Source organism: Myotis myotis, unplaced genomic scaffold (genome assembly GCF_014108235.1).
Source record: "Myotis myotis isolate mMyoMyo1 unplaced genomic scaffold, mMyoMyo1.p scaffold_m19_p_18, whole genome shotgun sequence".
Lineage (NCBI taxonomy): Eukaryota > Metazoa > Chordata > Mammalia > Chiroptera > Vespertilionidae > Myotis > Myotis myotis.
This window is the reverse complement of record NW_023416322.1, coordinates 10440424-10457913: the sequence shown is the minus strand read 5'-3', so window position 1 is coordinate 10457913 and position 17490 is coordinate 10440424. Positions and strand designations below refer to the sequence as shown.

The 17490-nt window shown below is 39.5% G+C and overlaps 1 protein-coding gene across 1 annotated transcript in view; it reads right to left on the bottom strand.

Annotated features, from left to right (window-relative positions):
• The window catches only part of CR1 (complement C3b/C4b receptor 1 (Knops blood group)), a 147322-nt gene that overhangs the window by 104763 nt on the left and 25069 nt on the right, over positions 1-17490 (bottom strand). Inside the window, exons 10-19 of the mRNA XM_036343832.1 lie at positions 16420-16599; positions 15507-15606; positions 12108-12193; positions 9692-10084; positions 8929-9105; positions 8740-8842; positions 7506-7591; positions 4365-4592; positions 1972-2151; positions 1297-1396 (exon numbers count right to left, since the gene is read on the bottom strand). Coding sequence (XP_036199725.1) covers positions 1297-1396; positions 1972-2151; positions 4365-4592; positions 7506-7591; positions 8740-8842; positions 8929-9105; positions 9692-10084; positions 12108-12193; positions 15507-15606; positions 16420-16599 — 1633 coding nt within the window. The remainder of the gene's footprint in view (positions 1-1296; positions 1397-1971; positions 2152-4364; positions 4593-7505; positions 7592-8739; positions 8843-8928; positions 9106-9691; positions 10085-12107; positions 12194-15506; positions 15607-16419; positions 16600-17490) is intronic.

The window sequence follows — 17490 nt, the reverse complement described above, 5'->3', positions numbered from 1 at the left end:
TTTTTTAGAGTCCTGTATGTTTATTCATATATAAACTTTACTGATGTCAGATCACTAAACCTTACAAATGCCTCTTTTTTTAAAAAAAAAATGTATTTTATTCATTTTTTACAGAGAGGAAGGGAGAGGGATCGAGAGTTAGAAAAAATCGATCAGCTGCCTCCTGCACACTCCCTACTGGGGATGTGCCTGCAACCAAGGTACATGCCCTTGACCGGAATCGAACCTGGGACCCTTCAGTCCGCAGGCCAACGCTCTATCCACTGAGCCAAACCTGTTAGGGCACAAATGCTTCTTATTTGTTCTATGTTACAAACAGATATGAGAGATTTCTAATACCCTGTTTTGGCGTTCATTCCCTTATTTATTGGAATACACTGATTTGTAGAGGAATATTTCCTCTGATTTCTCAGATTGATCTCTTTTATTTTCAATTGCTCAATCTTCCTTCCCTTGTATTCATGTTTTGCTCATGAAAAAAAGGGCTCTACTCTAGGCTTATTCACAATGGGAGGTGAGAAAGAACTGGTGAAGAGATTGTATGGAAATAGGTTAAAATCTCCAGACTCAGACAAAGTGAGCAGGGGTGAATGTGGATTTATCCTGGTTTAAAATTGCTGGATCATAGGTACAATACCTAGATTCTACTTGAGTAGGATAGGATAGGACCGATCACCAAGGGCAGTTTATGCAGAAAGATGTGATATATTTAGATACCTTTTTTCCTCTAAATTTATTGTGGCAACTAAAAATTAATATACTTTCTTTAATTGCTCTAAATCGAGGCAACGGCTTCTAGCTCAGTTACTTGCCCAAAGAAAATTCAAGAGCAAAAATTCCACTAGTGTCCCTACACTGTGTGCATTTGAATGCTTATGTTTCCCAGAACTGATATTATATATGATTTGCCCTCCCACCTCCCTTTTTAGGGTCCTCCAACTCAGCTACAGTACTCACTGACCTCAGTTAAGGATGTCTGCATGGTTCAACTAGAATTTATCCTTCTATGGATTTGGCAGGCTGATCCTTTTTATCTAGTGGCTATCTTACCAGGTTTCACGTGGGCTGCCTTCGGCAAGAGCATGGTGCCCTCCCTGGTTCATCATGCAGATAGAGATTCATCTCTTTTTTAAGATTCCTTTGGTCATGTGCCCATGTTCAAGCTACCATCTCTGTTTAGAACTCCCATTGCTTACTTTTTAAAGTACAGGGGGCAGTAGTCTAGCTTGCCTCTCTGAGATTGGGACAGAGATTGACACTGCTGTTCAAATTCCAAAGAGAGTGCTCCCAACTCACCCTTCATTACACGAATAATTCACTGTTGATCCAAAGTAAGTATCTGTGTTTATTTGCACCATGCCATTGAAAGGTTTTGGTGGAGAGCCACATGATTTTCCTAGGAGAAAGCAGCAGAATTTGGGACTAGGTGTAGAGTTAAATTTACATTTGATTTAAGATTCAGACTGGAGTGTAGCACGCCTAACCTATATATTTGTGATTTTCCCCACAGAATTGCCACTTTGAGGATACTTACCATACAACCTTAGAATCAAGTAGCTACAGAGCATCTCTCAATAAAAAATCATTCATGGCTAAAGAATTGTTTTCTCATCCCACCAACCTAAATCAAAGGCTTCATAATTTGAGATTTCCCTCCATCTTAGTTAGCTAAGCACAGTTCACTGGGACCCACATAATTTTCTTGGGTGTTCCTTTTTCATTCATTCATACCATTCAAGGTACCCTCCAGTGAATGGAAAGCTTCCCTACAATTCCTTTAGTGTGAGTCTTTCCCAGGAAATGAGTATCTGGTCAAGCTGCAGAAAGCCAGACAATAAAAAGGGATGACTTACAAGTCTACCCTCCATGTAAATACCTTAGATATCTCACCTTCAAAATCAAAACAAGTTAAATCAGATCTCATAGATGCTTTGACATACAGAACATAGTTCCCAGGATAGGGTTACTCACGTCTACAGCCATCTTCCACATTTGACCAAACCAAATTTTCTAAGCAGGTGATAGAGAATATCTTCTCAAAATACCCAGGGGAGCACCTGTAGCTCAAAGATGTCCCCACTGGAAACTCAGACTCATCAGTTAGGGTTGTAGGCTTGGCAAACAGAAATGGGTCTGGAGCTTTACAGTAACCTGGAGATTAAAGCCACAGGAATATCACGTGAGCAATGAGACTTCCACTCCACCCTTCTCCCTCTCCCATTAAGTTGATATATGAGCACATAAACAGACTTATCATAATGGCAAGTATTTTATTCTTCTGGAAGTTACCTTAGGATGGTGCTTTCCAACAACATCGACTCATCAAAAATTTTTGCCACTTAAAGACTATTTACCTTTCTGAACTTTCTCCTCTTATTTCACCGAAGCAAGACATTTAGCTAATGGTTTCACATGTCAGACCTCCTATCAGAATGCCTAGAGTTAACCTAGTTAATTCATATCCTCATTTATTGGTGTTAATGTACCCTTGTATAGCAAGACATATTTTACCATCTCTTTCCATTTATTCCTCCCTGCCTCTTTCCCAGGATGCTCATCAGAAGCTGCCCCTCTGGCACTAAAGAGATGTCACCACTATTAGTGGGTTGAATGATGTTTCCCCCAAAGATCCATCCATCCAGAATCTCAGAATGGGAACTCATTTGAAATAGGGGTATTTTCAGGTATAATTAAGGTAATGATAGTGAAATGAGATTATTCTATGTGAACAGGATGGTCCTAAATTCAATGACTGGCGGTGTACTGAGAAAAGAAAAGAAAGGAAGATTGGAGACACAAAGACAGAGCGGAAAAGGCCATGTGAAGACAGAGGCAGGGATTAGAGTGATGAGCCCACAAACCAGAAGCCACGAGAAGCTGGAAGAAGCAAAGAGGGATTCTCCTCTAGAGCCATAGGAAGGATTGGGGCCCTGCCAACTCCTGGATTTCAGACTTCGAGCCCCATTATCTATGAAAGAATAACTTTTTATTATTTTAAGCCACCTAGTTTGTGGTAATTTGTTATGGCAGCCCTAGGAAACAAAAGACTATTCTTCTCATTCTGATGCTAAACCAGACACTTAAGGACCAGGACAAATAGATTAAGCCATTCAGCAGCATCCTGGCAGAAGCTATGTCTTCTTTATGAGAGGGTATATTGTATGCTGCACGTTTGAAATAGAGTCTGAACTCCATCGTCTCTTCTTTGGAGGAGACTGCTTCTGTTTGCCAGTTCAATGGGCCTGGCCGGGGTCTAGGCATCTGCATTTAGAGAAATGCCATTAGATTCAGATATAGAACACCCATTTGGAGGGTGAGAGAGATCAAAGAAAGGCTAAATGCTTTTCATCACGTGGCCTTTTCTCATGGTATTGCTCTTCTCTCAGGCTTCCCTGAAGGGGAAGTGGTATTCCAAGGCTGGCCCTGCCCAGAGTCTACTCCAGGTTTCATTCTTAGAAAGGCCTCAAGTCAGGCCTCAAGTACCAGGCCATCTTCTCTAGTCCTTAGAAATAGTCCCTTCCTTTTTGTACTATTTTCCTTGAGCTGATCTTTCCTTGCTTCTTCTCACTCCCAGAAGGAACGGAAGAGTTCAAGGAAAGATTAAGATGGGCCCCTAGGCAAGCTGACAAATGGGTGAACTTTGAGTTGAGGTCTTTAGATACAAAGGTATAGTGAGTTTATTTTGTTACTTAACATATTCAGCAAAAGACTAGCTAAAGCCTTAGCTAAATAATATCTATATTTCCAGTTTTATCCTTTGCATGCCCATGACCTTGTAGAGGGTGCTTTATCAGTTATCCTAATATTGGTTAGTTTGCATAGGCCAGTGGTCGGCAAACTCATTAGTCAACAGAGCCAAATATAAACAGTGCAACGATTGAAATTTCTTTTGAGAGCCAAATTTTTTAAACTTAACCTATAAAGGTAGGTACATTGTTATTAACTTAATTAGGGTACTCCTAAGGCTTAGGAAGAGCCACACTCAAGGGGCCAAAGAGCCACGCGTGGCTCGCGAGCCGCAGTTTGCCGACCACTGGCATAGGCAATTGTTTTCCTGTCCTCTCCAATGAACATATCTTCCTGACTTACACAGGTGCTTACTGTCTTCTCTCCACCCTTTCCCTTTCTCCTCTCCCCCTACTCGCCTCACCACTTAACCAGCAAGATGAGTTATTAGCATCTTCCCTATGCAGTCATAGCTTGGCACTGCTGGAACCATCTGTTTCAGCGATGGCATGTAATTTGACACTTCCACTTATGACAGTTAAACACATAAGCAAACACTGTAATCTTATGATAGAAATATAAAAGTTCTGGTACAGATATTCTGAACCCACTTAGGGTGTACGCAGGTGGGTACTGACCAGCAGGACCAGAAAGTTCACAGCGAGGGGCAGGGCCGCTCCAGATCCCGTGCCCTTGACTGTCACTGGTGCAGCGGATGGTGCGCTCCCCAATGAGATTGAAGGTCAGCCCTCTGTCTGGGTGGGAGTCACATGTATAAGATATTTCTGTTCCATAGGGAATGTCTCTGAGAGAAGTTCCTATGTGGTTTCCATTAAGAATAGCAGGGGGATCCGGACAAAAGATTTCTAGAAAGAAGACAAGAGCCATAAGTTATATTATAATGTTTACATTTTAATCTGATTTGATTCTCCGTTATGATGCTATGACTGCATTGCCAATTAAAGAACAATCAAGCCCTTAGGGAGCATATAGACTGTAAAATAAATATATTATCAGGGGGACTAATTATCAAATCTTCTGCCGAGATGCAGCTAAATGACAAGACACTTAAACCAATGTTTATTACAGAAGTCCAAAAGGGGTTTAGCATCCTGAACTCTTCAGAGAGTTAAGACTTCTGGATAATTTAGAGCTTATTCATTTAAAGTAAAAGAAAAAAATCTTAACCACCTTAACAAGAAAATCACCAATTTAATAAAAAAAAAATCATCCATTAATTTAACAAACAAGTTTTTGAGCACTTACTATATATCAAGTACCATTTTAAGCACAAAATAGACATCAAGGATTTTCATCCTAGAGAAATCTTTCAAAATATATTATATATTTACTACTTCTCTGTGATTTAATCTTTTTTGATGACTTGAGGCTGTTATTCTAAAAAACAAAATGAATGGGACAGTAATGTCACAATGAAATGCAACATCCTCCATACTCCTGTGCATGCTCCAAATGGCTCAGAAATGATAGGACTTTTGAGATACTTACTAGTTTTTACAGATTTTATTTCTTTTGAGTATAACTATCTGGAGAAGCTCCTTTCCCCTTCTGATTTGATCAGTATTTGGGAAGAGGATACTGCAACTTGATAGGATCATGGATAAACTAATCCCATCTGGCCAGTGTGGCTCAGGGGTTGAGCATTGACCTATGAACCAGGAGGTCACAGTTCGATTTCTGGTAAGAGTTCATGCCAGGCTTATGGGCTCCATCCCCAGCAGGGGGTGTGCAGGAGGCAGCCTATCAATGATTGTCTTTCATCACAATGTTTCTCTCTCTCCTGCCCTCTCTCTAAAATCAATAAAAACATATATATATATATATTTTTTTTTTTTTAAAAAACTAATCTCAGAGTGGAATAGCTTAATCAACATTTACACTTTAGTAAGCCATTTTAAGTATATCTTTGGGTTGATGAGAGGATTTTTTTTCTTTTTCTTTTTTCATGCTTCTTAACTATACTTTCAGAAAGTTAAGATTTTCTAATAGGTGACTTCCAAATATGAAAGAGCTAATTATCAAGATTCATGATATAAATCAGTACAAGAAGTCCAATTTTAAAGCAGAGTACTCACATGAAAAATTCTATTGTAAACATGTATTTTTCAATAGTTATGATCAGAAGACGAAGCAATATTCTGTTTGATTTAGTAAAGAAATAAATGGACAGACTGAATATATTGGCAGTGTTTCCGTATTTAACACACTATATTTCTGTCATCTTAAAAACAAAAAATAACTTTCTTAATTCCGCTTCCCTCTGCAGTTCCATTTCTCTACTCCTTTACGTTAGAGCTCCTTTAAGATGTTGCCTGTGACCTTTCGTTCCTCCCCTTCCTTCTTCCTTGAACGCATTCCAATCAAGCATATGCTCCCACAACTCTACTAAAACTGCGTTTGTTAAGGTCACCCATTACCTCCAAGTCACTCAACCTGTGCGTAATTTTCTGTCCTCAGCTTATTTGACCTCTCTGTGGAATTTGAAAGAGTTGCTTGGACTCATCTTCTTAAAGTAATTTCTCCACTGGGCTTCCAAAGATACCCTCATCCTCCTGGTTTTTTGCTTAATGCACCGGCTGCTTCTTCATCTCTTCTACTGACTCATAGTTCTGAGTTCTAATGTTGGATTTACGAGGCATGGCCCATGCACCTGCTCTATGGACACACTCCCTCACTGGGTGACCTCATTTAGTCTCTATTTTAATCTCTATGTGTAAACCACCAGCAACTTCTGTCATTTCTACCTTCCGAATGCATCCAGAATTTGAGCACTTTTTATCACCTCTCCCACTGCTATTCTGGGCTAACATTTCTGATTAGATTTTTACAGTAGCTTCCTAGCTTGTACTCTCAGATGTTCTTGGCTATACCTGACTTTCTGGCCCCTCAGCTGTTCACTCTACACCAGCTCCATAAGCTTCCAAGAAAATGTTAGAACAGGCTTTTTAAAGGAAATTCCAAGAAAACATCTGCCTTGGGCCTTTCTTTGCATTTCCTGTTCCATCTGAATGGAAGGTTCTTCCTCTATGTAATTCACATTGGCATCAACTAATTGCTGCCAGTGCTTAATTGTTACTTCCTCATTAAGGATTTCCTTAATTACCTTATTTAAAATAGAAACTTTATTCTTTTTTCCCCTGGCATTCCTTATTCCCATTCCCATAACTATTCTATTCATTATCTTTTTTTCCCCTTTAATGACACTTAGTATTATTTGAACTTATTTATCCATGTGTTTCCTTGTCTACTTGTTATTTTTTAAAATCTTTCTTCCCATCCAGGAATATAAACAGCATGGGGGTAGGGATCTAGTCTATCTTGTTTATAGGCATACTCCTGGTGTCTAGAAGACTGGCACATAGGAAGGGCTAAAAAGTAATATATGGATGAATAGGTGATTTAGAAAAGGATAGAAAAGCTGAAATGTGACTATCACTTTTGCCAGGAAAAAAGAGAAAATTTGATAAAACTCCAGGGCACAAATTTCTCTCCATCTACAAAGCATTTCTCCCCATTTAGATATAACACATAGTATGCTACTAAATATTTTGGATAGTACCCCAAACACATGATGCTTAGGTTTATTTTCCCAAAAAAGCATTCTTTTTAACTAACCCACAAAGAAATATTTCTATTAAAAATGAAGGTAAACAGAGAAGCAGACACTTGATAATCTCATGGGGCAAAAACTCGGTAAGAAAGTGAAAAGAAGAAAAAGGAGAAATATTCAGACCTGAGCACATATTCCTTCTACTCACGTTCACACACAGGAGCACTGTTATTCCAAAGGCTCTTCGTTCCAACCCTGACACAGTGACTAGAAGAACTTCCCTGTAAATGAAACCTAAGGGACAAAAGCAGTAGTGACTGGGTGAGCGTACCCCTTCTCTCTTCCCTTCATGGTTAGATCTCAGCTTCTTCCTTTCTGCTAAAAGACAATTTAATTCCTCAGTTAAATCCCTGGTGAAAAAGCTCAGCTCATTTGGTTTCTTGGGAGAAAGGCTCAGAAAGCAAAACATTTTGAAAAATGGTAGCTTCCACTTATTGAGTAAAAGTGCTGTACCAAAGAAGGAATAAAAACATAGGCAGGCCCTAGCCAGTTTGGCTCAGTGGATAGAGCGACGGCCTGCGGACTGAAGGGTCCCAGGTTCTATTCTGGCCAAGGGCACATGCCTGGGTTGTGGGCTCAATCCCCAGTAGGAGGTGTGCAGGAGGCAGCCAATCAGTGATTCTCTCTCATCATGGATGTTTCTCTCTATCCCTCTCCCTTCCTCTCTGAAGTCAATAAAAATATATATTTAAAAAAAAACATAGGCAGGCATTTTCTTGACCTGGTCCCAGACTGCTCTCTGATAGCACCCTTTTTGTCATCAGGAGGAACTGTTTCCTCTAATACGAAATGTAGCATTTTCTTTTCTTAATGGACCAGAAGGAAAACAGCTCCTGAGGTTGGCAAGTCATAGAACATGAGGGAAGATATCCGAGACTGTACTTTTTGCCAATACACTTGGGATATTTCTAAATGAGAGCTATGGCCTATCTGGATTATTGAAGAGCAGAGCCAAAATAACTAGGGGGGAAAAAAAAGAAGAAGACGAAGAGGACAGGATTCCTTGCAGTGGTTCTCAACCTATGGGTCACGACCCTTTCACAGGGGTCGCCTAAGACCATCAGAAAACACATATATAATTACATATTGTTTTTGTGATTAATCACTACGCTTTAATTATGTTCAATTTGCAACAATGACATTGGGGGTCACCACAACATGAGGAACTGTACTAAAGGGTCGCGGCATTAGGAAGGTTGAGAACCACTGTGAGCATAATTATCCTAAAACATCTGGTTTATTTTCAGAACATTGGTCTCCTGAACTGCCTCCAGATCTTCACTGAATGACTGTTACTCAATGCCTGTCAAGGAACCCTTGGTCTTGTTAACCCCAATAACGAATGTCCCTGTTGAAGAGGGTCACTATCAGGTCACACTCACCCCTCATCACAAACGAAGGACACTTTAGCTCCAAGCTCCAAGTTAAGTGGAGAGAGCACACGGCCATTAGGAAGTCGGTCCCGGAAGGCAGCACATGATTTCACTACAGAAAAATAAACGAGGAGTCAGACCGCCATGTGAGGTGCAAAGACATTCATCTGCAGAAAGGGTGAGAGTGAGTGTAGGCACCTGCGCATGTGGGGGCGGCCGGGCTCCAGTCCCCCTGGGGCGTACAGCGCAGAGAGGCGGCCCCTCTGAGGTCATAGCCGGGCTCACAGCTGTAGCGCACCTCCTGCCCAGGGGAAAAGCTGTCCTTGTCGCTGGGGCTGTGCTGGCCATGCAGGATTTCCGGAGGCCGCTGACAAACTGGGGGAAGAACAGGCACAGCGTTCCTGTCAGTTACGGGGAATATTCTTTGCTAAATCTTAAATCATCCAAGGAGTCAGAAACTCATAGGTAGAGGGGTTCCGGTCTAACAAAGGGTCTCACACGCCTGCATTCTATTCCTGGCATGTGATTTGGACGATTTCTTTAACCTCTGAATGACCAAGCTAACTTCTCTGTCAGATGGATAAGAGAATAGCACTATTTCTCAGGAGGATTGTAGAGTCGATGAGATAAAGCACAGAGAGTCCTCATTACACAGCTGACCAGAAGGCTCACATCCTTTTTCAGTCTGAGAGCTGGTGCTTTGCCCTGAGAATTTCTCAGTAGGAACATCCCCAACGTCCCCATCCCTGATGGATTAGGCTCTTGCTCTCCAGGACGAAGGCACACTCACTGCAGTGAGGGCACCCACACACCTTCTTCCTTTCATGCTTCATGCTTCACCCCTAGAAAATTTACTCACACTGCTCAGCACACACCTCCCTCCCAGAACAAACACTAATCTGGGGGCCCTCCCACAGCTCCTGTCACCTGCAGGCCCCCTCGAAGCCTCAGTCAGACTCACCCGGGGAGCAGCTGGGCAGCTCGGGCTCCCATCTGTTTTGGGCCTGGCAGCGCACACTGGAGGGGCCTTTCATGACAAAGCCAGGCTGACACCTAAAGCTCACGATGTCATTTAAGGAGAACAAGCTTCTGTTCTCAGACTCCCTTACTCCATTTTCAACGTGCGGAGGCATGCACTTATTAGGTACGATGCACTGAGGGGCAGGGCCGCTCCACAGGCCCACTTGATCTTTGCTGGTGCAATATATTGACTCCTCGCCCACGAGTTCAAACTTTTCCCTTCCTTTTCTGTCATTGCAGTGATAGATCACCACTATTCCGTATGGAAAATAGTCTCTGCTGTTGCTACTGAAATATCCGTTGGCGATGGTTGGTGGTGGCTTACAATGAATACCTGGCGGAGGGATGGCAAGTTAAACAAAACCTCAAATTTCTTAAAGTTATGTTTAATTAGAAATATTAGGAACCAGATTTTAAAAAACCCAAATTACCAAATATGATTGTTCACAACACTTCTGCTCTTGTCGAATCTTTTCTAACATACAGACTTTTTGCACAACTGAAGATTTGATAATCACAATATGATGGCTCCTGCTCTCCTCATGAACATTATTTCAATAAATGTCCATATATAGTCCACATGCTTCACATGTTACATGAGAACTTTTATGTTCCTTCACTATTCTTAATGCAGTTTTCTCTCTATAGAAGGCAATTGGCTTTATTCTACTGCTGAGTAATATGATGTGGCATTCATTAGAGTATAGCATCTTTATCAAAAAAATAAACACAAAAAGCTCTGGCCCAGCTAACAAAAAATATGCAATATTGCACATGACACAATAATCACAGATTCAGAAGTAATAAAAATATCTGAATATATGTTCTAGTGACCAGTCTATGCTAAAAATTTAGAAAATGTGAATATTAGGGATATAGACATTTTTGCCAATATTGACTCAGGAAATGGTAGACTATAGAAGTGGAAAAATGTATCAAAAATGCTACTCCTAAAAAGATAGGAAGCACAGATAATTTTTTAGACAAATATGATCTAATATCTAAGCATCCGATAACTCCTATGCGTTTTAAAGCATTCCTGAGCATACAAAAATCTTTCTATCATTTCTACCTTATAGTAGGAACGACTATTTATTTATTTTTACTTTTAAGATGATATTTCTTGCAGAAAATTTATGAAATATAAATAAAATACCTTTAAATCTATTATCTAGAAAGAAACACTGTTAACTGTTTAATGTATAATTTTTAATATACATACATACCACATTTTTTCTAAAATATCCTTGTTGGCTTAATAATATTTCAGTGTAAGAATGTTCTATCTGATTCAACTTGGAAGAGCCCTCTTTTTTGGCTAACGCATTCTGGCATATTTTAAATTTTTTCTTTTTCTTGCAGAACACATGCTTTGTTCCTTTATTTTTCCCAATATATGTGTATTTATTGAGTTGGAAATAATATGCATATGCAAAATATTAATGTATTAAGTGCTTTAAAAACAGATAAACAGAAATTTTTAAAGCACAAAATAAAACTAATATATTCAGAAATTGTGTTTTCTTTCTAATTTCCAAAGGATCATCTCACTCTTGTTTAAATACCATTATTTCTGAAGCATTGTTTGAAATATGCTCAACATTTATATTGTTTTGGCTTTTTCACCATCACAAACAATAATGGAGGTAAATATTTGTATAGCAATATCCTTGCAAGAAAAAAACCATGGTTATTGTTTCTTAAAGAAGAAATCAGAAAATATCAAATTTCTCAATTAAAGGCATGTAGACAGTTAAGGGTTTGACACCTATTGTATATTGGCCTTTTAGAAAGTTTGTTCCCACTTATCCTACCAGCCGTTGGCTGTGAGAGTGTTGATTTCTTCACACTATCACCAAACCCAGGGGTGTATGCTCTTTATATTCTTGGTTAATATGTGATTGCTCATTGCTCTTCCTACCTAAAGTGTAGGAAGCTCACATTCCAAACAACTCCCAGGAAGACAGCATGTCACTGTTCAAAGAATAAGAGGAAGGGAGACAGCCACTGCCTCGATATATGACCTGATGCCAAGAGTGGGCAGAGAGGAAGCTGGGCCACTTTCACTAGCTGTGTGTTGACTTCACTGAAGACAACGATCTTCAAATTGGGAAGTGTTCCACCAAGAAAGGAGGAAGTTGGGGGCTGTTTTAAATTATACCCCAAGATAAGGGAAACCCAGGAGGAACTAGAAGTTTGGAACATTGTGAACGCTTTTCAGAATAGGACTCTTGGTTCAAATAGTGGAAGGATATCATTGCCAAGATGGATGAGACTGAGTCTCCATAATTCTAGGGGCACGATGCTAGGGTGCTAGGATGAACTGGTGGGATAGGTGGGAAGAGATGTTAACTCACGTTGACAGAGTGGTGGCTCTGTATCCCAAATGGCAGTATTGTTTGAGATGATACATTTGGCAGATGAGTCACCAATGAGTTGATACCTAAAGGCAAAAAGTGAAAATTATTCCATCCACCTCCCATTGACTTCCTCACAGCACGCATACGTGGCAGATTCGACAAAGTACAATCTGGGAGAAGCCCAAGGACTAGCCTAACCTCCACCTGTTCTATCTGGGTTTCCTTATTTCTCTTTTCCTACCCTCTGACTATCGAAAGGGATTTTTCATCTTTAATTCCTCATGGCAGTACTCTGCTTCCTTGGGCTTCATTGTGGATTGTATCAGGACCAAAAGAAAATAATCCTCTTGTAGACCAACTTGCTAATTTCTTAAGTTGTTTTTTTCTCTCATACTTTATTGACATTTAAAATTTGTTTCCATTTTCCTTGATATACACATATAATGAACCCTGCTATGTAATTTTAATTTAGGCAAGTTTCTTGTAAATACCCTATTCGATGCTTTTAATCCAATTTAGAAGCCTTTGTCTTTCAATAGGAAGATGAAACCATTCAGATTTATGGAATTAAATGGTATTTTTGGTCTTGCTTTTGTCATCATTAGTTAGACTACCAGTTTCATAGTGCCCAAAGATGAAGACGCAGCATTGAATAAAACACATCTGCCACAGACAGGAGGGACTTATTTTGGCAGAAGAGACAGATACACTCCTTACTGTTCCCTTTTCCTCCTTATTTTCTATATGAACCAGATAGGTGAACCTCGTTTAGGTGTTCTATTAATTGGGAAGTTAACTATTATCCAATTTTATTCCATTAGAAATTTCATTTCATGTGCATATATAGTGCATTTACACAGCACATATATTTAAACCTATTTGCTCAATTTTAATGTCAAAATATATAGAGTTTACCCATCCCCTGTGTAATAGAAGTCTAGTTCATCTTGTCTGACTTTCTTCCATTTTCTGGTTTTATGGATACATTTTATGACTTTGGAGGTTGTTATTAAATTATTATTACATTGCAAAGTTTCACTTTTGAACACTTAGTTCTGTCATTGTATTTGGTTTCATAACTGTTAAAAATACTTCGCCATGATTTTTTGAAATTTATTTTTACAAATTTTCTACCTCACTGATAGTGCTTTTGTACTGTGTCATTTTCCCTTTAAAAAATTATCTCTGGATTGCCTGGATTTATGTTTTTTTTTCTTCCCAGAATATGTACTTAAATAGTGTAATTACTTTCCTTCAATATATATTTAGAGCCTCTGGATATGAATACTATCTTGGCTCATTAGGACATTATCTTCTGCAATTTAGTGATGCAAAGGATCACTGTTATCCATTATGCATGCATTTATTTTGCAGGTTTATAGTTTTTAATTTCCTTTCTGAATTCTTAAAGTTTAAAAACATGTTATTATTTTTATTTTTAAAATAAATTTATTGGGGTGATATTGGTTAATAAAATTATATCGGTTTCAAGTGTACAATTCTATAATGCATCATCTGTATATTGCACTGTGTGTTTGCCACCCAAAGTCAAATCTCTACTCCTGAAATAACAGACCTTTCCCTAGTGATGGCTAAGGTATGGCTTATTATTCTCCCTTTGGGAATTTTTGTTCCCTGTATTTTTAATCCTCATTCTGTCTGTTTTAAACATAGCTTCTCTTTTGTATTTTTCTTTATTCTTTTCCACTAAATTCTGGAAGAATTAGACTAATTTTTTCTCACTTTCTGCTTTAATTTTCTACATAATTCAGTGTGTTTATCACAGATTTTTTTTTTTTAGTTTGACAATTTTGCTTTTCATTCATGTGCAAACATTCCCAATTTCCAACTAGTTTTACAAAAGCAGTGTGCAACTGAATCTTGTTAAAAATTTAATCAGGCTATTTTCTGAAAGTTTTCCCTGACTCTTGGAAGTAACTGTAAGGGGAAATTCTTTCAGATTTTTCAGATTGGTCTCTTTTACACTATTTCCTGAGATTTATCATAAGCTCAGTGGTTTGCTGGTTCATACCATGGACAGTCCACTTCTATTTAGCAAAGCAACATGAAGAAGGTACAATCAGAAAATTTATTGACTGTACTTTAAAAAGCTCACAGAAGGAGAGAAGTGTTTAGATTTATTCTAATTTTAATTTGTCAGATTACAGGTACTGCGGTCTGTGAGGCCTAGGGTGGCAAATACATATGTCAACAACCACAAATGATTTTTCAGTGCTTACCCGGCTCGAGTGTAGCCCAGATTCCCTGATGGACTCCACTGCTCACACAGAGAACGTGATCAAGGGTCCACTGTATGCTGAGCAAGGGTAAGCACCAAGGGCAGGACCACTGACCAGTAGACACTTTATGACTGACATTTTCACAGGAGGCTCTGCTATAGGGTTGAACAGTGTTCCTCAAAAAGGTATGCTGAAGTCCCCATGAGTGTGACCTTATTTGGAAATAGGGTCTTTGCAGATGTATTTGAGTCAAGATGAGGTCAATTGGGCAGCCCTAATCCAATATGACTGACATCCTTAGAAAAAAGAGAGAACTTTGAACATAGATCCACACAGAAAGGAGACATGCTATGTAGAGACACAGATACAGAGGGAAGATAGCCGTGGGAAAACACAGGCAGAAATGGGAGTGGTGCTGCCACTGCCAAGGAAGGCCTGAGGCACCCAGAAGTGGGCAGAGGCAAGGCTTTGGAGGGAGCCTGTCCTGCCAACACCTTAACTTCCAGCCGCCAGAACTGTCTGAGAATAAGTCTCTGCTGTTCTAAGCCACCCAGTTTGTCGTACTTTCTTATGGCAGCCCCGGCAAACGAATGGTGCAATTACCTTTAAGATTTATTTTCGCACACAGCTGCTCAGGGGCCTTCCTTTTGTTCCAGCTGCGTTAGGGCTATTTATATGGTTTGACTAGGCCCTCCCCTCATTTTTTTCCGTTCTACCTGGAGAGAACCTCCCTTTTCTTATATGCACTACTGTGGTTTCCACGAAGATTACTGATTTCCCTCTGAATCTCATCAACACTTTGTTCATTTCGATCAGGAATTGAACACCTATATTCGGACTTCTAAAGATGAGATGGTCTCCTGGCCAGCGTAGCTCAGTGGTTGAGCATCCACCTATGAGCCAGGAGGTCACAATTAGATTCCCAGGTTGCAGGCTCAATCTCCAGCGTGAAGCATGCAGGAGGCAGCCAATCAATGACTCTCTCATCACAGATGTTTCTCTTTCTCTTTCCCTCTCCCTTCCTCTCTGAAATCAATAAAAATACATATTTTTCAAAAGCAGATGGTCATTCTCTAGTTCTCCTTTCCAATAGTGACTAGAAGGGAGTATTGCTATTCTGCAAATCTTGAATCAAGAGATGTTATTGTCAACTCACCCTGTATTACAAGAATAATTAATTCTGGATCCAAGGCTGATGTCTGTGTCTATGTGCACCATCCCATGCAGAGGCTCTGCAGGAGTTTTACATACTTTACCTGTGGAAAAGAAACAGAATTTCGGAGCCAGGTAGAGTAATCTGAACTTTTGTAGTACAGAAGGTCTCAATGTGACTGCAACTTACTAAAGAGTACATGAAATTCTGATGGTTCCACCGATTTTCGCCTCACCAGATGTCTCAAGTTCAGCCACGTTCTAAGCACCACTTTAAAAAAGACCTCCCACCTACATCTGTCTTATAGCTACCTCAAATTGCTCAACGAAATATAGAGGTTAATTATAGCCTCATATCCTACCAATATAATTCTTTCTTCCTACCTGGTTATTAAAACAGTGTATGTCTCCTCACAATTTTTTTCCTGGTCTGAAGTTGTTCATTACTTACTTTCCCATAAGGAATAGGTTTTTCCCCCCTGCAAATATTTATTAAAACAGTTTCATGAGCCCTGACTGGTTTGGCTCAGTGGATAGAGCATCGTCCTGCAGACTGAAGGGTTCCGGGTTCAATTCCGGCCAAGGGCATGTACCTTGGTTGCGGGCACATCCCCAGTAGGGGGTGTGCAGGAGGCAGCTGATCGATGTTTCTCTCTCATCGATGTTTCTAACTCTCTATCCCTCTCCCTTCCCCCCTGTAAAAAACCAATAAAATATATTTTGAAAAAAAAACCAGTTTCATGAAATAAACATTTCAACTAATAATTAGGGATGACCTACAACACCAACTCTTATATCCACCTACCTGGACACTTTTGAGAAGTAAAGTTTTCTTATCTCTAAAATTTGAAAAAGTAGAAGAAGAGCCTATGGATAATTCGATCGATATGGGAAGCTCCAATACAGGTTTTACTCACGTTTACAGACATTCGGGGCACCTGACCACTCCAAGTTGTGTAGACACCTGATAGAGAATGTCCTCCTGTAGTACTCAGGGCGGCATTCATACTTTAAAGATGTCCCAATAGGAAATGCAGATTCATTGGTTTGGGTTTTCAACTCAGCAAATTGAAAATGATCTGGAGCATTACAGTAACCTAAAAACCAAGATATCAAGAACATCAAGTTTTAACATAGAGATACCCAATGCCCTTTCTCTCTCTCTCTCTCTCTCTCTCTCTCTCTCTCTCTCTCTCTCTCTCTTAGATTTGATGCCAAAACAAAAGAAAGTTTTAGTTCTGGAAAGATAATTTCCTTGTAACCTTTGGAGGGAAAGTTCCATTAGCACCTGCCTACTAGAAAATATACTATCCACCTGGGAAAGTATTCTGCTATCTGGTTATTTTGCTCATATAATTTGCTGTCAAAGACAATTTCAATTCAATTTTTCACATTTTTTAGGGAGCCAAAAAAGGTTCTTCTGCTCAGGTTTTACCATTTCTTTCTGAATGCATGGGGTCTTGGGCCAAATAGGTAATTTCCTTGTACGCCAGTGAATCAAAACCCCAGTGGAGGTTTCACAAACATTACTGGAGAACTCAAGGTATTTCTTGAAACTAGGAAGGGGCCACGCCACCTATTTTGTAGGTCTGATTCCTAAGTCAACCATTTCAACACAAGGAGGAAATAAGTAGCATTTCCTTGAAATAAAACAAACAAAACTACACTTATTATTATAAGAAAACATTTGTTTGAAGTGTAAATTAAGTCAAATTCTAGCTTTAGCTCCATGCTCCTATGGCCTATTAGATTTAGGGTCAAATAATGTGAATCCAAAACAGTACAAAGCTTGGAAAAATAGAAAACATATGCACTTGGTTTGGGCCATACCTTCTATGTTAGCTTCTCTTGCAGCTGCCCTCTGCCTCCTTTCAGGTTATTTTTTCAAATAGTTATGGCTATTCGACAGCCAGTTCTGCACCCAGAGCATTTTCTGTTGGAGGATTTGCAAACCAACTTCTCATCTCTTGAAAGTAATTCACTGATTT